Below are 23,824 nucleotides of genomic sequence, written 5' to 3' on the forward strand. Positions count from 1 at the left end.
CACGGTCCTCTCCCTCTGTTGGGTTCCCATGGTCAAGCTCGGTGCCTCACGGTCCCAGGGGAGGCTGCCATAGCCCCAGGCATCACATTTTGTGTTCAGACAGGAGGGGGGGCGGGTGGGGGACAAACAGTGCCTCGTAAGAGAAGCAGCCCCTCCCCTAGAATGGCTCCTTACCATCCCACTTGGCTGTCATCGGCCACAATGTTGTCAGATGCCCCCTTCTCTCAGGGAAGCTGCAAAGTGACCGGCGGACTTCGCCAGCCCCTGCGAGGGTGGCAGGGAAGGGAGGAGGGGATTGGGAAGGTCTGCTGCGTTACCACACCGCGCGGCCCACCGGGGCACCATGCTTTTATGGTTTGCAGAACCGCTACGGCTGCCATTGTACCGAAGCTGCAGCTGAGGCTCAGAGGCCGCGACAGAGCTGCCAAAGGTCCCAAGGTGTGGCGGCCGTGCAGAGAGGACCGGAGCGGAGCCCACCGAGCTTTCCAGTACACCGCACTGCCCGTTGCCCCACGTGATCTGCGGGCTTCACGCTCGCTCGGCCCAGAGAGTCATTCCATGGCCAGGTGAGTGAGTGTGGCCATCGCCTTCCTGGAGGGCAGAACAGGGACTGGGGAAATACCGCTGGGGGCTGTCTGAGAGAAACCCAGGTGGCTTCTCAGAGGCGGTGACCCCCAAGTTGGGACCTGAAACTCCTTAGCCAGGGATCCAGACTCTTCAGCCTGGCCTCCGCCTCCTTCCCTGCCAGGCCCGCCCCCGGCCCGGACCCTGGCCCAGAACTCACGCTCGGTGCATGTTTGTCGAATGAATGACTTGAAGACTATACAGCAACAGGACACAAAAGCAGGACAAAACGGTCCGCTTCTACAAGCTCGTAAGAAAGGTTAGCAGGCGCACAGCGTGGGCTTTTTCTCCCGAAGGTGAAATGAGGAAACAAATGAAATGTTGGGCGGGGTGGGTGGGGGAAGGAACAGGCTGCCTCATGGAGAGGGTTTCCTTGGGCTGAAAGGCACCCAGGGCCAACAGCATCCCCGGGGTCTGTCCCAGGGTTGAGAGAAGCCTTCCTGGGCCCCGCTCCAGACCACACCCCCACCCCCTGCCTTCTTTCCCGGGCCCTGGCACCTGTCCCAGCTCATCCATTTCATCCAGGGGAATCCTTCTAAGATAACAACCCGTCCATGTCACTGCTCAGCTCGAAGCCTTCTGGGGCTTCCCCGTGATTGCCTCCCACCTTCACCGCTCCTACCCTGCTCCAAAACCCTCCATGGTTCCCCTCTACACTGAAGATAACATCTGATCTCTTCAACAATGGCCCCCGAGGGCCTGTATGATCCCGGCCCAGCCCATCTCTCCCAGCTCACACCGACTCCTGACCGCCCCCCACCGCCATGCCCTGCACACCAGCCACCCCGCACTCCTCATTATCCTGGAACGCCTCTCTCCCTCTCTCTCTCTAAGAATTTTTCACTTATTTATTTTTTGTTTTAGAGAGATTGAGAGCATGCGCGGTCAGGGGAGAGGCAGAGGAAGAGAGACAGACAGACAGACAGACAGAGGGAATCCCAAGCAGGCTCTATCTCATGACCCTGGGATCATGACCTGAGCCAAAATCAAGAGCCTGATGCTCAAGCTACTGAACCACCCAGGCTCCCTCCCCGACTTTCTCTCTTGCTCACATGATGTCCCCTCTGCCTTCTCCCATTCCTCTTGACCTGGCTGGCTTCCCCGCATTCTTCAGAATGTCTGGCCTGACTCCTGGCCCGTGTCAGGTGTCCCCGCAGTGCACCCCTGTGCACCTGTGCTGCCTCCACCCCTGCACCCCCCCCCCCCCATGATCCAGGAGCTCCCTGGAAGACGTGTCCCTGGCCACTGCACCCCCAGCACCCGGCAAACCCAGTCACGTCCATGCCGATCTGTCACATCCACACATGGAAGCGATGCCTGGCCTACGGTCAGTCGTCGGCTCACACCAGGCCCTGGGGCCGAACCAGGAGCCTGTCTGTAGCCCCTCTCCCTCCCTGCATCACCGTGCACCTTCGGAGATGGGAACTGATCATACTCTTTGAGCACCTGCCAGGCATGTCACGGAGGCTGCTTCATCCGTGCCTCCCAACAGCTTGGGAGTGGGCGGCGTTTTCCCGGCTGATGAAGAGCCAGGGCCCAGAGGGGAAAGACTTGCCTGGAGTCCCACAGAAGCCCCACGGCTTCCAAGATTCACTGGGTCCAAGCCAGCTTGGCTGACTCAAGTGCACGCTCTTCTCCACAGCACACTGAGTCTGGGTGATGGGTCAGATTCTTCTCCGCGTTCCCTAAGGCACCTGACCCAAAGCAGGTGGCAAGGACTACGACTACAGCAGGAAGGAGTAGGACCCTGGAGGCAGGCCAGAGGTGGGCAGGGGCTCAGGGCTGGCACTGGTAGGACACCAAAGATGGCCTCCTCAGCCACCCTGCACAAACTCCCCTCTCCAGCCTGATTCTGGCCTCACCACCCTTCGTGCAGACACTGTTCCAGGCCCTTCCCTGGCCCCCAGACTTCCTTTTTCCAAAGCCTCTCCTTCTCCAGTAGCCTGTCCCGCCTCCACCCCAAGGCTCCCCATGACCTACAGAACAGAGCCCAGGTCCCTCCTCTGACCCCCTCAGCTCTGACATTCTGTGTCCACCCCCACACTGGCCCCAGATGGCATGGGGGCCGCACCCAGGGTGAGGGGCACAGAACATGGGGAGGCACGTGCACTGGCTTGTTTATTGCATAAATTCTTGGAGACTCGGTAAGGCACGGAGTCCGGGAAGGGGGCGGGGTGCCCTGGGGGACGTGGTCAGGAATATCCAGGCCTCAGTGCTGGGCACCCCATCGTGGGGAGTGCTCCCACTCTCCGAGTGGCTCTGAGTGCTTCTCTCCTTCAGGACCCTCTCCTGGGGAGCCTGAGCATAAGGGGCCCTTTTTTTCCCAAGAGGGGAAGTACAGGTGACAGGGGACAAAGGTAAGGAAGAGGCAGCTCTGTGGTCCGGATCTCATCCCTGAAGGCACTAAGAACAGGGGGCCCAGCTCAGAGGCGAGTCCTGGAGGAGGGTAGGGGTAGGGGCTCAGCGTGGCAGACTCACTGAGCCCGGAGACTCCGAGCGGGCTGGCTGCAGGGGGCCGCCTCAGCTGAAGTCTCGGTTCGGCAGGAGGAGGGGGGCCACCAGGGTCCACAGGTAGAGGAGCAACCCCGCCCAGCTGGCACAGATCTTCACCCACACGGCCGTCCACGTGCTGATCATCTTCCGGGCCTCGCCGGGTCTGCGACACACCATGATCCCAGTGAGCCGGGCCCCCGGCGCCATGACCGCAGATCTGGCCCTGCCCTTACGACCCCGGTGCGACCTCTGACCTCGACTCTGGCTCTGACTCTGTAACCCTAGCCCCCCTCTCTTGATAGGTTTGACACCCGGCCTTAGCTATGTCTTTGACCCCAGATGTAGCTTTCGACAAATACCACCGACCTGACCCTGACCTCAATTTCAACACTGACCCCGTCCTAGACTATGTTATAACCTCACTTGGGGACCCTGGAGCTCCAGTCCTGACCTCCAACCTGGCCTCTGACCCTCAATCCTGTAACTCCATCCCTGGCCCCTGGTCTTATGACCAAGTTCTGATATCTCTGACCTTAAATCTGCCCCTTGACTCTTAAATCATAGCTCCTTGACCTGGAAACTTTAATCCTGGCTTTACGGCCTGCTAGCCCCAATTTTAACCCAATGGCCAAATCTGTGACTTTGTGTGTGCCCAATCCCAACCCTTGACCTCATGACTCTTACTCTTGACCCTGTGACTTTGATTCTAACCCCACACCCTAAATCCTAACCCTCCCGCCGTGAATCCCAACTCTGACCTCAGAATGCAAATCACCACCCATGATCTGTACACCCCCATGTGCCCTGCACAAGCCCGTGGTCGCCTCCTTCTCAGGGGCTTAGTGAAGGTGCCAGCTGCCGAGCAGGGAAGCTGGGGCACGGACGGGCAGGCTCTGTGGAGGGTCCTGGACATCACCCAAGCCTTGAGCATCAGGAAGAACCCAGGGAGGGGCCAGAGGAGAGGACACGTGTGCCCCACACATCCTGGCACGGCGGGTTCCATCCGTGCGCGGCCAGGCTGCACGCACCTGTACCAGTTGGTGAGCGTCATCATTATGTGCAGGGACGCGAGCACCAGGCAGAAGTGGAAGAAAGAGTAGCTGTAGGTGACGCCATCGTGCTCATTGTCGAAGGCCCGGCCCCCGCAGGTCGCCACCTGCTGCTGCTGCGTGGCCTCCAGAGCGGACGGGCACTCCTCTGTCTGCATCAGGTTGTTAACCTGCCGGTGGTCCGAGGAGCGCAGACTGCAGGGGGAGGGAGGAAGGAGGCAGGTGGGCAGTTCCGGGCGGCCTCGTGAGCCCGGGGGGTCGGTCACAGCAACGGGCACGACGGTTCTGGAACCTCGGGGCCCGGTGACCTGCTGGTTAGGCGCTGGGCCCAGAAATTATCTAACTGCTTTGACTCTGAACTCCACTCCCACTCCCTCCGTGGCCTGAGGCAAGACACGTAACCTCTCTGAGCCTCTGTAAAACTGGGGAGAACGGCACCTCCCTCGTAGGCTTGCCAGGAGGATTAATAAGGTAAAGCCCCTCGCACTATGCCCGGCACAGGGTATAAACTAAAGAAACAAGCACTGTCACTCAGGTTGTCCACTCGCCAGGTCTGTAAACCGGTACTGAGCACCCAGTACCGCCAGTGCCATGCCAGGTATGACATTCACTAATAATGTTAATCATTAAGAACGCTCATTTGCTATCAAGTTCGTTTTCCTTCTACTGGGTGAGCGGTTTTACCAATTATGTCCCCTTTCTTCATGTTTATAATTTAAAAATACAAGAGTAATGGTTTTTTGTCATTTCTTTTCTGTAATGAGGTCTTGGTATTTTTTTTTTTTTAATTTTTTTTTTCAACGTTTATTTATTTTTGGGACAGAGAGAGACAGAGCACGAACGGGGGAGGGGCAGAGAGAGAGGGAGTCACAGAATCGGAAACAGGCTCCAGGCTCTGAGCCATCAGCCCAGAGCCCGACGCGGGGCTCCAACTCACGGACCGCGAGATCGTGACCTGGCTGAAGTCGGACGCTTAACCGACTGCGCCACCCAGGCGCCCCGAGGTCTTGGTATTTTTAACAGTATTTAATAGTTTGAGACACAAGGCAATTTTGCGGATCCAACTTGCATTTAGAAAAAAAGTGACAAGAAGGAGCTCTGGGCCGCAGCCCCACCCCATCAAGTGGAGAAGCCACTGACTGAGCTTTCGCTGACCCCGATCACCAAAACATCATGCTGACATCTAATACACAGGAGCCCAGGTCCCAGGGACGTAGCTGGGCATAGCTGTTCACACTTCTTTGCTTCCTGGGTTCTAAGAACCATGCTAAGAGCAGACAGGCCCCTGGGGTGCCTGGATGGCTCGGTCATTTAAGCATCTGACTCTTGGTTTTGGCTCAGGTCATGAGCTCATGGTTCGTGGGTTTGAGCCCCACACCAGGCTCTGTGCTGACAGCATGCAGCCTACTTGGGATTTCTCTTCTCTCTCTCTCTCTCTCTGCCCCTCCCCGGCTTGCTCTCTCTCTCTCTCTCTCAAAAAATAAATATATCAACATAATAAGAAAGATAAAAATTAAAAAAGAACAGACAGGCCCCGGGGCTCTCAGAGCCGCTGCCCAGTGACCACAGGCCGGGGAGGCGTGCGTTCCGGAAGCAGTGGGCAACAGCTCGGTGCCTGGATCGCCACCAGCGGGGAACATGTCCTCAAAGTCTGCGGCCACTGCATGCTCATGGCCTCAGACAGGCGGCTGCTCCTCCTGGCCCTCCAGTTTCCTTTTCTGCAAATTGGAGGTGATGTGGGCCTTTCCAGGTTGAAAAAGGGATCAAAGGAGGTGATGAAGAGAGACGTTTGCGAACTGCCCAGGCTTGGCTTGGAGAAAGGGTTTTGAAAAAATGGTCAAAACAAAACAAAATGTGCGACGGCCTCAAAATGTTCCGAGACAGGTGTGCTGCTCTTAGGGGAACGGGCCCTGACCGGGATGGACGACTCGGGGAGAAGAGAGGAGGAGCACAGAGGCTCCCTCCTGGCCGTGAGGGGAGACATGGGAAGCGGCGCTGGGAGCCATGTGGGGCCTCGAGGAGGCAGTAATGAGTCAGCCAGATTGAGCGTAAACAGCAGTTCTGCTCGGTATTAGCGTCTGGTGACCCTCACAAAACAGTCACTCACCGCCACCCAGCTGTGCAAATAAATGTTCACAGCTATTGGCAATTAAAGCAAACACTTGGCTCCCACTCCCTGCCAAGTTCTTTTCTAAGTGCCTTATACATACTGACTCATCTATAATCTTTCAACAATCCAGTGAAGTAGGTACTATTTTTATCCTTATTTTACAGATCAGCAAACTAAGGCACAGAAAGAAAGGTTAAGTGACCTGCCAGAGATCACGCTGTTGGTGAGTGGCAGTGACAGGTTCAAACACAGGCAGTTTGGCTCCAGGGTCCATACCGATAAACACTTGCTAAGATGCCCCTTTAAAAAAAGTTGTAATTGGCACAAACAACAGACACTCAGATCAATGGAACAGAACAGAGAACCCAGAAATGGACCCACAAACGTACGGCCAACCGATCTTTGACAAAGCAGGAAAGAATATCCAGTGGAATAAAGACAGTCTCTTCAGCAAGTGGGGCTGGGAAAACTGGACAGCGGCACGCAGAAGAATGAACCTGGACCACTTGCTTACACCAGACACACAAATAAACTCAAAATGGAGGAAAGACCTAAATGTAAGACGGGAAGCCACCAAAATGCCCGAGGAGAAAGCAGGTAAAAACCTCTTTGATCTTGCCCACAGCAACTTCTTACTCAACACGTCTCCAGAGGCAAGGGAACCAAAGCAAAAATGAACTACTGGGACCTCATCAAAATAAAAAGCTGCTGCACAGCAAAGGAAACAATCAGCAAAACTAAAAGGCAACCAACGGAATGGCAGAAGATATTTGTAAATGACATATCGGATATAAAGGGTTAGTATCCAAAATCTATAAAGAACTTATCAAACTCAACACTCAAAGAAAAAAATAATCCAGTGAAGAAATGGGCAAAAGACATGAATAGACACTTCTCCAAAGAAGACATCTAGATGGCCAACCGACACATGAACAACTGCTCAACATCACTCATCATCAGGGAAATACAAATCAAAACCACAACGAGATACCACCTCACACCTGTCAGAATGGCTAACATGAACAACTCAGGCAACAACAGATGTTGGCGAGGATGCGGGGAAAGAGGATCTCTTTTGCACTGCTGGCAGGAATGCAAGCTGGTGCAGCCGCTCTGGAAAACAGGATGGAAATTCCTCAAAAAATTAAAAATAGAACTGCCCTAGGACCCAGCAATTGCACCACTAAGTATTTATCCACGGGATACAGGTGTGCTGTTTCGAAGGGACACATGCACCCCCATGTTTATAGCCGTAGTATCGACAATAGCCAAAGTATGGAAAGAGCCCAAATGTCCATCGATAGATGAATGGATAAAGAAGATGTGGTATATATATATGTGTGTATACATATATATATATACAATGGAGTATTACTTGGCAATCAAAGAGAACGAAATCTTGCCATTTGCAACTACATGGATGGAACTGGAGGGTATTATGCTAAGCGGAATTAGTCAGTCAGAGAAAGACGAATATCATATGACTTCACTCATATGAGGACTTTAAGACACAGAACAGATGAACACACGGGAAGGGAAGCAAAAATAATATAAAAACAAGGAGGGGGACAAAACATAAGAGACTCTTAAATATGGAGAACAAACAGAGGGTTACTGGAGGGGTTGTGGGAGGGGGGATGGGCTAAATGGGTAAGGGGCATTAAGGAATCTACTCCAGAAATCATTGTTGCACTATATGGTAACTAATTTGGATGTAAATGTAAAAAATAAAATTTAAAAAATAGATTAAAAAAAAAAGTTGTTATGTGGGTGTCTGGGTGTCTCAGCCGATTGGGCATCTAGTTCGGCTCAGGTCATGATCTCACGGTTCGTGGGTTTGAGCCCTGCATTGAGCTCTGTGCTTGGAGCCTGGAGCCTGCTTTGGACTCTGTGTCTCCCTCTCTTTCTGCCCTTCCCCCTGTTGTTCTCTCTCTCTCTCTCTCTCTCTCTCTCTCTCTCTCTCTCTCAAAAATAAAAATAGACATTAAAAAAAATTTTTTTAAGTTGTGTTATCTTAAGTATGAGCTGCCCCCTCTCAGGTGACACTGTAGGGGTCACAACCACCCTGGGCATTAGAGGTTACCCTCTTCCTTTTATGAAGAGGAAACTGAAGCTCAGAAAGACCACACAGCAGGTGAGTGACAGAGCCTGTACCTGCTGACCCCAGTCCAGGCTTCTCCCCTGCCCCCACAGGCGCCTGCCCCTACCGAGCTGACGTGCCAGCCGGATGGGCAAGAAGCGTCCCTGGCCCAGGAGGCAGCGTCCAAACCTGCCTCCGCAGCCCAGTCATGCTGTGCCCCCCTGAGGGACTCGGTTTCTCCACTAGCACAATGCTAGACATGCACGTGTCGAGCGCGCCTCCCGGCCTGGTGTCTTGGCTCCCACATCTTCCCCTTGCTCGCGCCATCAGGCCCCGCCAACGTGACACCTCCCCAGAAGCCAGACCCCCCACTCTACCTGATGAAGACGGTGCACAGGATAAAGATGATGAGCCCCACGATGCTCGGTGCATCCCACCAGTGAGTCTCGTAGCCCTCGGGGCCTGCCAGGATCGTCCCGTTGCTCAAGTGGGTCAGCAGGTGAGGGTTGCATTTCTGGTCTAGGGATGGGAGACCAGTCACCCTCAGCCCATGCAGGCCAGGTCTGAGGTAGGGCAGACAGCCAACCCAAATGGACAGACAGACATACAACTGACCATCCAAATCCCAGCGACAGACAGAACTTAGCAGACAGATGACAGGGAAATAAATCCTGGAACAGAGAGGGTCCTCCCACTCCCTGAAGGACTAGCATGAGGAACAGGCTGGGCTGAGGTGTCCCTGACACCTGTGAGGGTCTCCAGCCCCCCCCAGAAGGTCGCTACTGACCCAGGAATGAGCCCAGGCTTCCTCAAATCCAGGCCTGTACTCACCAGGGACACTGGACAGGGCCAACCAGGTGACAAATGTGGTGTAGAGCGTGATGACGGAGGCCTGCAGCAGACCCGAGTTGGGCTGGGCGTCCTGGCAGAGGCAATCCATCAGGAAGATCCCGTCAGACGTGGGGGACACCCCACCCACACCTAGCCCACTCCCTCCCAACCAGGGGACCTCAGAAAGCCCCAGCACCCTAGGGCCATCCCACCCCATACCCTTCGGGAAAACACAGTACCCAGGCCACCCACCACCCACCCCAGCTGCCCAAACATGGAGTCTCCATTCTCTCTCTTAACAAATCATCTCAGTCGCTCCCCTGCTGAGAACGTTTCACTCTGAATTAAAGCCCTCCAGGTTCACCCCTGTTTTTTTCTCCACCTGGCCACGCCCCCTCAAGCTCCTCCCCGCCCACCTCCCACCGCGGGGCAGCCACAGTGGCCTCCTCTCTGTCCACAGAACCCACCAAACCCTCTCCCCCACTCAGGGCCTTTGCACTCGCTATGCCTGCATCCGACTCTAGATTTTGGCTCAGGTCACGATCTCACTGTTCATGGGTTCAAGCCCCACATCAGGCTACGCGCTGGGAGTGCAGAGCCTGCTTGGGATTCTCTCTCCCCCCTCTCTCTCTGCCCCTGCCCCCGCTTGTTCTCTCCATCTCAGAAAGAAAGAAAGAAAGAAAGAAAGAAAGAAAGAAAGAAACTAACTTAAAAAAAAAGTACAGGGTCTGGAGCCAGTCTGCCTGTTCCACCCCTAGCTCTGCCCCCTACCAGCTGGGTGACCTCAGGCGAGTGTCTTTCCTCCTCCAAGAAAGTATGAAAGTGGAAAGTGGGGACGATGATGGCGCACGACTAAATGACAGGACAGATGCCATCGACTGGAAGCTATTGTTACTCTTCCCCCTCTTCTCCACCTACAAGAGGGCCTGGTACACAGTAAGTGTTCCAGAAGTATTTGTTGAATGAATACTGATTGCTGTGTGAGCTGGGACAGAGGGATCACCCTCTGTGGGCTTCAGTTTTCTCGCCTGGAAATAGAGGCTCTGACCAGAAGGGAGGTTCCCCACCTTTCTGCTAAAGAACCCTCAAAGGCTACCCAAGCTAGCTGTGAAGTCCCTGGTGGGGCGAGATCCCCAACCACGAGGCACCCCTGGGCTCAGAGGCTTTCTGAAAAGCACACGATGACCTGGGGAGCCCCACCCATTACCCTAGATGTTCTGGGACTAGAAACTGTGGAACTCCCAGCACCCCTTGTTGAGGGGTCTAGGAATCGTTGCTCGGTGGTCCTCCCTGACGGTCTCCCGATTTCCATAAAGACAACAATGATAACAACAGTTAATGTCTGATGGATACTTATACTCCCGACCCTGTTCTGTGTGTTCACAAACTCTATCTCCATCCTGCAAATAACTCCAAAGACTAGGTATTATCCTCATTTTTACCTTTGAGAAGAGAAAAGCACAGAGAGGTTAAGGCACTTTCCTAAAGACACCCGGCACGTAGATGTGCAAACTGGGACTCCAACCCAGGGAGGCTGACTTGGGAGTCCACACTCTTAGCCCAAGCCTCTGTGACTAACAGCCCCGTCCCAGGACCCCAAGGTTCCCACCAGAAGTCCCACACACCAAGGGGCCTGGCATCAGGATGGGCAAAGACAGGCGGGCTCACCTGGACCTTGGGCAGGACGGCGACAATGGAGACGCAGACACAGAGAGTGAGGTTGAGGCCGATGAAGACCTTGCCCTCGTAGCAGGGGCCGGGGTGGGTATAGTAGATGAACAATAGCGTCACGGCCGCAATGGACAGCGTGTAGAAGAGGAGGGTGAAGAAGAAGAGGCCTGGGCAGGAAGGGTGGCAAGCAGCAGAGTCAGGAGGCACAGGGAGCCCCGAGCCCTCCGGGGGCTTGTCGGGCAGTCCCCTGTGTGAGCCCTCAGCTTCCTCATTGGAGGAATGACATCGGAGTCTCCTGGATGTCTGCCATTCACCAACACCTGAACTGAGATGGCTCCCTTGCCACAAAGAAGTTAACCATGCAAAGAAATATGACAGACACACAACAGTCTTTTAAAAAGCCAACTGGAGGGGCACCTGAGTGGCTCAGTCAATTAAGCGTCCGACTTTGGCTCAGGTCATGATCTCACGGTTTGTGAGTTCGAGCCCCGCATCGGGCTTTGTGCTGACAGTTCAGAGCCTGGAGCCTGCTTCACATTCTGTGTCTCCCTCTGTCTGCCCCTCGGCCGCTTGCACTCTGTCTCTTGCCTTGTCTCAAAAATAGACAACCATTAAAAAAAAAAAAAATTTTTTTTTAAAGTCAACTGGAGGGGCTCCTGGGTGGCTCAGTTGGTTGGGTGTCCAACTCTTGATATTGGCTCAGGTCATGATCTCACGGTTCTTGAGTTCGAGCCCCACATCGGGCTCTGCGCTGACAGTGCGGAGCCTGTTGGGATTCTCTCAATCTCTCTCTCTCTCTCTGCCCCTCACCTGCTTGTTCTCTCTCTCTCTCTCTCTCTCTCTCTCTCTCGCAATTAAAAAAAAATGAAAAGTCAACTGGATGCATAGTGACCTGCTGAAGCCCTGCTCTCTGTCAGAGAGACCAGCCTGAGAGGCGTGAAACCAGACCAGCTCCTGAGTGAGCCTTTCTCCTTGATCAGCTCAGAAAGACAGCTGAATAGGCACCCATCCTGCCACGGGGGCTTCAGTGACCGAGTGTCATTTGGCTGGGTCTGGGCTGGCTGTGCGTGGCCCGTCCTGTGGGAACCGCTGAACTCAGACCCCGCCAAGGCCTCTCTGGCTCGGGTCTCCTCTGACCATCCCCTCAAGTGACCCCAGAACCAGCTGCCCCTTCCCTCCATCTGCCCTGGACAGTTCAACTGCTGCCCTGGGGCAGGAGGCTGTTCCAGATGCCCTCGAGGCTTTCCTGTAGCTGCGGGGACGCCCTGACGCTCAGGAAGTCCCAGTCCCCGGGGTCTGGAGGCTGAGTGGTGGTGCTCACCTGCATACCAGGCCCGGGAGTCACGTTCCTCGGCCTTGCCCAGCCACCTCTGGTTCCAGGAGTGCGCGAAGTCGATGAACAGCACCAGCTGGATGAGGATGAAGAGGAAGGAGCCCACGACACCACAGTAGAACCAGACTGGGTGGGGAGAGGGGAGGGAGAGGTGAGGGGAGAGGAGGCGAGGCGGTAGGGGAGCAGCCTGAGTGCCGGGCTTCCTGGGATTTACGCAGCAGGCACACTCCTGTTGTCTCCCTCTCACACACATTTATCCAGTCGACAACCGTTCATGCCACGCCCCTGCGATGGCGACACTGAGAAACAGCAGAGTCCCTGCCCTCAGGGATGTCCCTAGCCATGCACAGAGATGCTGCGTGGCAGGTGGCAGGGTCAGGCTGAGGCACGTTCCGCAGGCCCCCCCGCCCACGTTGTCTAAAGGCCATGTGGCCAAGCACCAGGGTGCTGTCTCCCTGGGTGGGGGGGGCGGGGGGCAGCGACCGGGCCAGCAGCCTGGGGTCCGTGTGCCGAGGCAAAGAGCAACCCCCACCAGTGCTCCTCCCTCTGGAGACCCCACCTCCCTCCTGGGAGCCCCCATCCCTCCCACCAAGGCCGCCTACCGTTGGAGAAGGAGCCGTCAGGGATGTAGAATGCGCCCACGGTGATGCCCACGAGGACCAGGAACTTAAAGAACCAAAATCTATTGGGGGTGGGGAGGAGAGCCAGGGGGGCTAAGTGGGGGGTGGGCCCCAGAACTCCCACCCCCAAAGAGCAGGTACTGGGACAGGTGAAGAGGGACTTTCTACTGGTCCGCTGGGCACAGAAAGTCTGTCCTGGCCCTTGAAAAACCCTGAGGGGCAGAGGGAAGGACCAAGCTGGAGTGACAGTGATCACCCACGTTCCTGCCCCAACTGTGTCACTACAGTGCTGTGTGGCCTTAGCATGTTCTTGCCCTCTCTGACTTACTCATCTGAGAAGTGGGAGCAACTAACTGAGCTGATCTCTGTGCTTTGGTGGCTCCTGAGTGGGGGCAGGGCCTGGAGCTGGAGTCGGGCAGGGGGTCCTAGCTGCGGGCAGGGGCGCCCTCACCCGTTCTGGATGGCAGCCCTGGGGTCCCGGCTGCTGCGCACGCAGAGCATGAGCAGGGTGAAGAGGGAGAAAAAGGCTGCCGTCGCAAAGCACATGCGGTAGACGGCGCGGTGGCCGAGCAGGGAGCCACAGTCGATGTGGCCCTGCAGGACGACGGGGGTCCCGGCCCCCTCCTCACACACCCACGGCAGCTGAGGGGAGAGAGAGCAGCGTGAGGGCCCCTGCCCCCGGAACCCCGGGCCGACTCTGCCAAGGCCTGCCAGGAGGGAAGCCCCCTCCTTCCCCTCCATCTGCACCCCTGCCCACCGCTGGGGCTGAACTCCTGAGAGTGAGCGTCCCCCCCCCCCACCCAACCCGGGACAGATGGGGACACAGGGTCCAGTCACAGGTCGTTACTCTCTGCGCGTCTCCCTGCTGTCGCACCTGCAGCCTCAGGACCTCATGGCTCTGTCGAAAGCAGGGATCCCCCTAGTGCTCTCCTCCATCACCCACATCAGAACCCCCGGAGATTCCAGGGCCCCTCTCGGAGTCTCTGAGGCGGGGGCTGAGAGTCTGCATTTCTAGCACACTCCCCAGGGCATTCGTACCTTCACACGCGCGCACACGTGTCAGAGCCACTGGCCTAAATGTCGCCCTGGATCTGTGCCAGGCTATGAAATGCGGAGAGGAAGGGAAGAGAGGACCCCAAACGGGGCTTGAGCACTAAGGAGGGGACAGCATGGCCCGGGGCCAGCGTCCAGGGGACAACGATGATTAGTAAGATTCTCCAAGGGAGACTTATGAGAAACCAGAACTCCCACGTGAGGTTCAAACTCTCCTCCCCACGTGAAGAAACGCCCCTGTCACCAACCCGGGTCACTCCTGCCCAGCGTCCTCAGAGGGCTGGGCACCCCCAGCCTGCAGCAGCGGGGCCTTCGCTGCGGGCCAGTCCTCCAGGCCACCTCGCTCCCCTGCCTGCCCTCAGGGCCGCTCACCTTGTAGAGCTGACTCTCCACACCAGGGCTCAGCATGATGATGGACACCAGCACCCCCAGGAAGAGGAAGGCCGTGAAGATGAGGCGGGTCACGGTGGAGTTAGGACTGGAGGGACAGCAGCTGCACAGAATGCAGGGGGCAGAGCCGCAGAGGCAGGACGCCTGCAGGGGAGGGCAGGACGGCACCCTTACTCCCCGCCTCCTCTCCCCTTCCCCATCCGAGCAGGGGCACCCATGACCACCACCCCTTCTCTGTCCCCGAATCCTGGCGGAGCCTGCCCTCCTCCTGCCAGACAGGGGCGCACCTCCTCCCCAGATATTATCCCATTTAACTTACCAGCCCCAGAGGAAAGCAAGCCTCGAAAAGGTTGGGTCACACTGTTTCTGATGCAGGGGGAAGCAGAGTGGTAAAAGATAGAAAGATAGATAGATAGATAGAGCGATCCATCTAGAAGACCAGCTCTAGCCCTGATAAGCTGTGTGACCGTATTTAACTCACTCAACCTCTCTGAACCTCAGTTTCCCCTTCTATAAGGTGGGAATCATAACGGTACCTACTTGTCACAGGAATTTTATTTCATTTTATTAATGTTTTATTCATTTTTGAGAGGGAGTGAGCAGGGAGGGGACGGGGTGGGGGAGACTGAGGATCTGAAGTGGGCTCTGAGCTGACAGCAGTAAATCCGATGCGGGGCTTGAACTCACGAACTGTGAGATCATGACCTGAGCTGAAGTCCGGACACTCAACTAACTGAGTCACCACATGCCCCAGGAATTTTAAATTGTAACCCGCTCAGGCTTCCTTTCTCCGCTCCCTGCTTAGCTTCTCTCCATAGGACTTACTATCATCTGACTAGCCTTCTATTTTATTCATGTGTGTCCCCCCCCCTCCCCCCCCCCCCCCCCGTTTCTAGCACGTCAGCTCCACCAGGGCAGGGGTTGTGGTCATCCCAGAAAGCGGGCGATAGCGCCTGGCTCACAGCAGGAGCTCAGTGACTACCTAGTGAACAAAGGCAAAGTGTCTGGCATAGCCCCAGACATATGTTAAGACCTCAAGAAACATTCAGAGAAACGCCTGCTGAATGAATGGAATGTAGAATTGTGAGTGGCTGTGATTTCCTGCTCCGGGGCGGTCTAACCCTTTCCCTCTCCCGGCTCCTCTGCCCAAGCTGGCGCCAGTCAGCCCCTGGCCTCCCTGGGACTGGCTGAAATCACTCTGGGGGCTGCTGATGTCACAGTATTCACAGCTGGCGCCCCAAAAGAAGGCTGACCCTCCTGGGAACCGAGCCCGCCACCAGATATACCTGGTCACCCGTCTATCTTCCCCCAAACAGCCCCAGCTCCTCACCCAGGCATTTAAGAGTCAACAGCAAGAAAGACACCGGCTCTGCCCTCCTACAGGAACACACTCAACGATCATTACACCTGTCCTGGTAGGTGCTGCCCTGAGAGTCACTGAGGGGGGCCCACTTTAGACTGGGGGTAGCGGGTCCCCTCCCTGAACAAGTGACATTTAAGCTGAGCTGAAGAATGAGGAGGCCCTCTCCCGACCAAGGGGAAGAAAGAGTGTTCCAGACAGAGGGAACAGAGGCGGAGGCTGCTCTGGGGCAGGCAGGAGCCGGACGATGGAGGAAGAGAAAGAGGCCGTTGTGACGGAAGCTTTGGCGAGCAGGGAGTGGCGAGGTTGGCCAGGCTGGCGGGGCCCGGCAGCCATGTGCAGCCTAAGAGCAGAGGGCATCCATCAAGGGGTTAAAGCTGGGGACAGGAAAAGCCTTACACTGCGAGACTGGCTCTACGGAGAGCAGGCTGAGAGGGACCCAGCACCCTACTTTCTGGACTGGTCATCAGACACGCAGCACACTCTGCTTGAAATGTAGCTGCCCTCCCGTCTCCCCTTCCCTTCTTCCCAAGAATAGAAACGCCCCTGGAAATGCCCCGTTACCCATCTCTCTCACCCGCACAGCCAAGTACAATGAAATGAAATACTTGCAGAATGAATTGCTTCTTCATGGCCCAAATCATAACTTGTCCAGCAACTCACGGTTACACGTTGCGGCACTCACCGCAAGCCCTGCCTCCTACCCCTGGCCACCTTCTGGGGGGTGAGGGGACAAGCAAATGCCAGAAAAGTGTTTTACAGACATAAAGAACATTCTGGCTATCAGACAGACTGGCTATGAGTCTCATTTTACAGATGAGGAAACTGAGATCAGAGAGGTTAAGAATGTGCCAGAGTCACCCGGCAAGTGGACAGCGGTGCTGAGAGCCAAGGAGTGATAGTGACAGCTATCCTTTATGAGTTATCTGGTCCCAGGCACCCTGGTAAGCAAGCACTTTACCTACATTAAGTGTCGCTGACACTATGGAGTAAGTGTGTCGTAACCTCTCACGTACAAATGGGGAAAATGACTCAGACAGGCGACACGACCAAGGTGATACATAGCAAGTAAGCTGAAGACCTGGGGTTTGAGCTCATGTCTGTCTGTACCAAGGGCTCACTAGCTCATCAATGGCAGTCTCATTTAATGTCAAAACAGTCCCTCCAATGCCAGAAAAAGCCAACGGAGGCCCACAAGCACTGATCTCGGGAGCCAGAAGTTGAGGTGCCCGAGTCAGAGCCTGGCTCTGGCTTGTTACCATCTCCGTTTGAGACCTAAGAAAAGCTTCCCCACTGCAATCGGGGAAGGGGGAGGGGGCTTGGCCTTTCGATTCACTCTAATTCCGGGAGATCAAAATCCAGGTGTTGCTGACACTCGAAACCTCGGAATTTTCCCAGGGCCGGCAGCCAGACAGACCAGACCGGGGAGAGAAAGACACACACCAGCCGCCACCACCAGCGGCTTTCCGGTGGGTTCTTGGGCACCTTGCAATCAATCGTTCCTACATTCTGACCGGGTCACTCCACCTCCAGCATCGCTGCCAGAAGAACCTCTTCTTACAGAACTACCAGCTCCCGCGAGCGAGGGCAGACACGTGCATACACGCATACACGCGCGCACATGCAAGACCATCGCGGCACTGTTCACACAAGGAAAGGACTAGGGGAAAACTGAAAAGAACTAAATGCCCATCAAGACATCGTGGTCGTCCCCTAAGAGGGATTCTCTGCTGAATGCAGCAGATGCGTAGATGATACTTAAGTGGGTACGTGTAGCTAAACAGAAGTCAATATAAATTATGCCTCAATAAAGTTGATTTTATTACTAAAGAAGAAAACTTTTAAATGAAGACAAGGGGCGCCTGGTTAAGCGTCCGACTTCAGCTCAGGTCATCATCTTGCGGTCCGTGAGTTCAAACCCGGAGTTGGGCTCTGTGCTGACAGCTCAGAGCCTGGAGCCTGCTTGGGATTCTGTGTCTGCCTCTCTCTCTGCCCCTCCCCGGCTCTCAAAAGTAAACAAACGTTAAAAAAATGTTTTAAATTAAGACAAAAATAAAATGGACGCAAAGTTTTAGGTTTTACGGGCCTATGAGAATCTCAAAAGACTGCAAATAACCTAAATGTCCTGCACCAGGGGCCAGGGGTGGTCCATTTACTCCAAGGACCGTAACAGGGGCAGGAAAGAAAAGTCACCGGGCTGCAGAGCAACACGGACTAACATGTATGATGCAATGTGAGAAGCCAAGGCAGCCACGGAGCTGCTCCTGTGCTACGATTACAAACCCCCTCCCCCAAATGCACTCAGGGGAACCGCAGCAACAGAGAGGCACCCGAACACTGGCTGTGTCCTAGCAGCAGCAGCCGGGTCCTCGGGAAGGGGAATCAGGTAGCCCCGCGTCTCAGCGTTTTCAGGCTGCAGGGCTCCTTGGCATTCAACTGGTCCAGACTTTCTAATGAAGAATCACCCGGAAGGTAGCCCCTGCCGTTCACACACTGCCAACAACGAGGAGCTCACCTCACTACTTGAGGAGCTCAAGTCATCGTCTCATGGTTTGTGGGTTTGAGCCCCATGTCAGGCTCTGTGCTGACAGCTGGGAGCCTGGAGTCTACTTCGGATTCTGTGTGTGTGTGTGTGTGTGTGTGTGTGTGTGTGTGTCTCTCTCCCTCTCTGCCCCTCCCCTACTTTTGTGCTCTGTCTCTCAAAAACAAACAAACATTAAAAAAAAATAAAGCTGTATTGTTTAAAACCAACTGGCCCTCCACTTCTGGGTATTAGTCAAAAGCAAGGACTCAAACAGGTATCTGCACACTCAAGTTTATAATAGCGTTATTCACAACAGTCAAAAGGTGGAAGTCAACCAAGTATCCGTAGACCACGAAACGCGGTCTATCCATACAGTGGAATATTACTGAGCCTTAAAAGGGAAGGAAGCTCTACACATGCTACAACACAGAAGAACCTTGAGGACATCACAGTGAGTGACACAAAGCAGAAAGACAGAGAGCAGACTGGGGGGTTACCAGAGGCTGGGGAGAGGGAGGTGGGGATTATTACTGAATGGGCAGGGAGTTTTCAATTTGGGAAGATTAAAAAGTTCTGGAGATGGAGGGCTGGCAGCACAACAATGTGAACTGAACCCCCACACTTAAAAATGGCTACACTGGTCAGTTTCATGTGATGTGGATTTCACCACAAGAAAGAAAAAGGAGGGGGCAGTTTTCAAAGAAGAGTGAGCACTTAGCTAGGTGGGGAAGGGAAAGGTGTTCCTAAAAGGGGATTGGCACCTGCTAAGCTGTGAGAAACACTGTTGCTTCGGGGCAGCTGGCAAGAAAGGCTACAGGGGTGACGGAAGTGACAGCCAAGGTCCCTGCGGGCAGTGCCAGGGAGTCTGCACTTTATCCTGAAAGCCATGAGCAAGACTGGTGCGGAGGAAGCAGAGCATCAGATCTGCATTACAGAAATGTCACTTTGGGCACAGACGGAAGACAGACGGAGGGGGTGGTGGGCGGTACCTCTGGGAACAGGGCGAGAGCGCTGGTGGAACAGATTCCAAAAGGGAAGGAAGACAGATCCCAGAGTTTTTGTTGTGTGCTTTAACCCACGATATTTCCCCCTCTCGTTCATCTGGGATGGTATCATTTCGATATCATAAAAACAGACCTCCATTTTAAATATATATACCATGTTTCCTAGTTCCTTGAAAACCAAAAAATAAAAGGTTAAAATGCAATCTTTTTAAGAAAAAAAAATTTTTTTAATGTTTATTTATTTCTGAGAGCGAAAGAGCACGAGTGGGGTAGGGGCAGAGAGAGAGAGGGAGACACAGAATCCCAAGCAGGCTCCAGGCTCTGAGCTGTCAGCACAGAGCCCGACGCGGGGCTCGAACTCACATGACTGTGCGATCATGACCTGAGCTGGAGTCAGACGCTTAACTGGGCCACGCACAGGCGCCCCATTAAGATTTTATTCTTAAGTAATCTCTACACCCAACCTGGGGCTCAAACTCACAACCCCGAGATCAAGAGTTGCATGTTCTTCACTCATATGAGGACTTTAAGAGACAAAACAGATGAACATAAGGGAAGGGAAGCAAAAATAATATAAAAATAGGGAGGGGGACAAAACAGAAAAGACTCTTAAATATAGAGAACAAACAGAGGGTGGCTAGAGGGGTGGTGGGAGGAGGGATGGACTAAATGGGGAAGGGGCATTAAGGAATCTGTTCCTGAGATCATTGTTGCTCCATATGCTAACTAACTTGGATGTAAATTAAACAATAAATAAATTAAAAAAAAAAAAAAGACTTGCATGGTCTACAGACTGAGCCAGCCGGGCACCCCTAAAATGGTAAATTTTATGTTATGGATATTTTGCCACAATGATACAAAAAACTGGTCCCAGCAAGGATGGGATGCACCTTGTAGACTTCATGAACAGCCCCATTACTGGCTGAGCCAACCTAGGACTAGACGAAATACAAGAGAGAAGAGATCAGCCCCCAAAACACTCAGTGCACGCTCACTTCCCCCTGCAGCACTAAGAGTAATAGCCTTTTCCCCACCGTGGAACTCAGTTTCCTCTGCCATAAAATGGGCTCCTGTGGGCAGGACAGTGAAGTGGCTCAGACAGAGCTCAGGCTCTACAATCAGACAGCTGGGATGTCATGGGCTTGACCACTTCCTCGAATGTGGTCTTGAGCATTTTACCACCCTGGGGTGCTTCGAGTAGCCACTGCAGGCCAGCTTCCTGCCAAATATACTGGCGTGTTCATCTCAGTTCCATTTAATCGTCCCAACTGAGAGAGGCCCCACCGTTCTCCCCACTTCCTAATCTCTCAGCCCCAGGGAGAGGGGACCAGGGACTGCCCACGGTCACACAAGCAGAGGAGATGGAGGGGCCAAAGTCACTGCCCTCACCAGGATCTGAGTCCCATAGTGTGACCCTTTCCTGCTCCCTCACACGTACAGGGCAGAGAATTAGATTCTACGGCAGGCAGATATTCAAGGAGGCCCTCCCGAAACATTCGGCCGTGTGCTGGCTTGCCCTGTGACTCCCATCCTGTTGTGCGCCCATCTTTATTTTATTTTATGTATTTTAGAGAGAGAGTGAGAGAGAGGACGAGCAGGGGAGAGGGGCAAAGGGAGAAAGAGAGAATCCCGTTGTGGGACCATCTTATCTTCTCTGAGCCAGGACTCATGCTCGGCCCAATACAAATGCTGACCGAAGGGCATGATGGGCGGATGCAAATATGTCAAGGCTAGAAGTCTTCTCCAAGGATCCTCAGACTCCAGAATGTTCCAAAGATGCCCAGGAGCCCCCTATTAGAACTTTGCTCCTATGGGGCAAATCTCCATTGAAACAGGTTGTTATCAGTGTCCAGTCACACCCAACTGCACCGCTTAATACTGCGTGGCTGTGGAGAAATCACCTTCCCTCTCTGATCCAGTTTCATCATTTGTGAGAATGATTAACTACCTCACTGGGGTCACTGTGAGGACTGAATGACGGGATACATATATAGTGCTCACTGCAGTGCTGGCCTGTGCCACCACTGGACAGCGCCTGGACCAGGAAATCAGATTTTAATCTTGACTGTGCAGTTCCCTATCCGTTCACTGTGCAACCTTTGGAAAGTCAGCTAGCCTCTCTGAGCCGCAGTTCTCTTCATCTGCGTGTTGAGGGTTCGAGCAAACCTGTCATGTGGCTTCTGGTCTCAGCCTTGTCGGATTCCGTGACTCAGTGACCAGCTTAGGCCCCAGAGGGAATTCCCCACCCACCGTTCCAAGATGATAATAACAATAGCTCACTATTGGCCAGGACTGGGTGGGGCACTTTTCAATCTTCCTCAAATGGCATTATGAAGGAGGCGGAGAGACCAGGCACAGGGGATTGGCAGGTCGCCCCTCGACGGGTGCCACTCCCAAGCTAGCGCAGCCAAATGGAAATCTGGTCAACTTGGAGGAAGCTCTCCCTCCCCCACCAGGAAGCAAACCCCTCTTGGCCACGAGAGCCAGCCCAAACCTAGAATTCACTGGGCAGAAAGGGATCTCGGGGACCAGCTCTTGATTCTGCACACGTGCGCCCCCACAGACTTCACAGGTGGGTAAATGGAGGCCCAGAGAGGACAGGGACTGTCCAGAGACCCACTCTACAGCTTTTCTGTGCAGATATCACTCTCAGAAAATGGTTGTGAAGTAAATCGCTAGATCCCTAAGTTGCCACCCTTACATCCCATCCTAACGCACACACAAATCAGGGACAAAGGAAAGCAAGTCCTGAGATTCAGCAGCCACCAGACCCCCCTCTTCCTCTCTGTTCCTCTTTGTGTAGGGCAGAGGGGGAGGGAGCTGCCTGAATGAACCTCGGGTTTAATGAGGGGAAGAGGGAAAGGAGAGGGGGCTGGGAAGAGGGAAAGGAGAAGGGGCCTCCCAGCCGGGGTCTGGCTGAAGCTCCTCCCCTTTGCTGGCTGCGGGCCCCAAAGCAGAGGCTGGCTGCCCCCCACCCCAGGTCCCTGGGCCCAGGCGCCCAGGTACTCCCCCCAGGCTCTCAATTCCTGGATTTTCCAACCCAGAGTTGGGCCCGGTGGCGGTGACAAACCAAAACGACCTCACTCAGGGGTGGCTTAGAAAGGCGGATGGGGGCTTCCTCCCCACCCGCATTTCAGGCTATGGGGCCCAGAGTGGGAAGGGGCTGGGGTTCCTTGGGGAACTGCCCGGCACTTAGCGTGAGCCAGGCTGAATGAGGCAGAGACGGACGCAGAGAGACAGAACTGGACGGTAGGACAGACGGACAGACACCCGTGAGACAATAACCGATGGAGCAGCCACGGGCGGACAAAGACAGTCGGATAAACGAACGGACAGGAACAGATGTCAGACAAATACACATGGACAAACTGAGGCAGGCGGGCAGGGCGACAGGCTGACGGACGGACTGCCGGAGGGACAGAGAAAGACACACCGCAGAGAGGGGCAGGGACCAGGCGGGCCACACAAAGAATCATAATGTCCGAGAGGGAGACGAGGGGCGCCCCGCGAGGAAGTTGGGCCAGCGGGGGCCGCGGCGCGCACCCCCACCCCGGGCTCTGGGCCTCAGTGTCCCCAGTCCCCGGGAGGGGCGCCCGCCCAAGGCCCTCCCCTCCCCCCGCAACCCTGGCGCGCCCCGACCCCTCCCCCCGGCGGTAACCCGAGCCCCGGACACCAGCTGTCCCCGGCGCTCGCGGGTCCGGGATGGGGGTGGGGGGACCGAGGGACACGGGGACCCGAGGGGCGAGGTGGCGGGGTGCGGGCCCCGAAAGACAAGTTTGGAGGAAGGAAAAAGAAGAAACTATTTGGAGGAAGACGACGGGACAAAAGTGCGGGGCCAAAGAAGGAGCCGGCGGCGCGCGGGCGGGCTCGGGGCTCGGGACTCACGCAGCTGAGCAGGGAGCAGGCGCCCAGGCAGGCCCCCATGGCGGCGGCTCGGGGCGCGGGGCGCGGGGCGCCGGCGGCGGGTTCGCTGGGGCTCCGGACGCCCGTCCTGGCCCCGCCCCCGCCCCGCCCCGGCCGGGCCCCGCCCCCGCCCCGCCCAGCCCCACCTGCCGAAGCCGCTCGTCGCTTTCCGGCGGCGCTCGGAGCCTCCCGAAACTCACCTGGGGCAGGTGCGCCCGGGCGAGACCGGTAGGGAAAGTGAGCGGGGGGCCAGGATTCCCCGCGGCCGTGCGAGCCGTGCCGCCGACCCGACTCTGCCCCGGGTGCCGGGTGCAAGTCCTGGTCCAAAGCGAGGGTTTGGAAATACCGAGACCCGGGTTCGAGTCCGAACGAGGCCACGGTGCGACCTTACAACACCGCCCCCCTCCCAAGGCGCTGAGGCCAAGTTGTGGTCACCCCAAACCCCTCGGTGTAGAGCCTCTACCCAAAACATAGGTGTTGAATGGCGCATGATTGGATAAAGAAAGTTGGGCAAGTCGCTTCACCTCTCTGAGCCTCAGTTTCCCCATCTGTAAAGTGAGGATGCCCACCTCATGGGGCTGTTACGACACATAATAGATGCCTGACAAATGTGAGCTCTTCATCATCCCTGTTGCTCCTAAGACCCCGGCCTCACACTCTTTCAGCCATCCTTCCCTCCATCCACCTGTTGACTCCTGTCTTGGGCCACCCACTCCCCTGAGCCATTCCTGCTGGCCGGCTTATTGCCACCTAGAGATGCCCAAACTCTGGCCCCCAGC

General features: G+C 55.3%; 1 protein-coding gene across 2 annotated transcripts; it reads right to left on the minus strand.

The window, feature by feature from the left end:
• Positions 1 to 2,723: 2,723 nt before the first annotated feature.
• SERINC2 (serine incorporator 2) lies at positions 2,724 to 23,147 on the minus strand. Of its 2 annotated transcripts, none has more exons than XM_047872507.1 (10): positions 23,028 to 23,147; positions 14,237 to 14,398; positions 13,263 to 13,453; positions 12,794 to 12,873; positions 12,180 to 12,317; positions 10,856 to 11,025; positions 9,188 to 9,278; positions 8,734 to 8,875; positions 4,146 to 4,361; positions 2,724 to 3,280 (listed from the first exon to the last, which is right to left on the minus strand). In XM_047872507.1, the coding sequence occupies exons 1-10, from the start codon at positions 23,064 to 23,066 to the stop codon at positions 3,145 to 3,147; spliced, it is 1,365 nt and encodes a 454-aa protein (XP_047728463.1). In that variant the 5' UTR covers positions 23,067 to 23,147; the 3' UTR covers positions 2,724 to 3,144. The 2 variants fall into 2 exon arrangements, with proteins under 2 accessions (XP_047728463.1, XP_047728464.1); XM_047872508.1 differs by lacking the exon at positions 23,028 to 23,147 and adding an exon at positions 14,574 to 14,620.
• Between the last annotated feature and the right edge of the window lie 677 nt (positions 23,148 to 23,824).

Source organism: Prionailurus viverrinus, chromosome C1 (assembly GCF_022837055.1).
Source record: "Prionailurus viverrinus isolate Anna chromosome C1, UM_Priviv_1.0, whole genome shotgun sequence".
Taxonomy (NCBI): Eukaryota; Metazoa; Chordata; class Mammalia; order Carnivora; family Felidae; genus Prionailurus; species Prionailurus viverrinus.

Coding starts and splice junctions, on each gene's coding strand:
- SERINC2 (XM_047872507.1), bottom strand. CDS start 23,066: ATGGGGGCCTGCCTGGGCGCCTGCTCCCTGCTCAGCTGC. Junction 12,874..13,262: donor AGGGCTGCCATCCAGAACGG/GTGAGGGCGCCC, acceptor CACCCCCAATAG/ATTTTGGTTCTTTAAGTTCC. Junction 3,281..4,145: donor ACGCTCACCAACTGGTACAG/GTGCGTGCAGCC, acceptor GGTGTGTCGCAG/ACCCGGCGAGGCCCGGAAGA.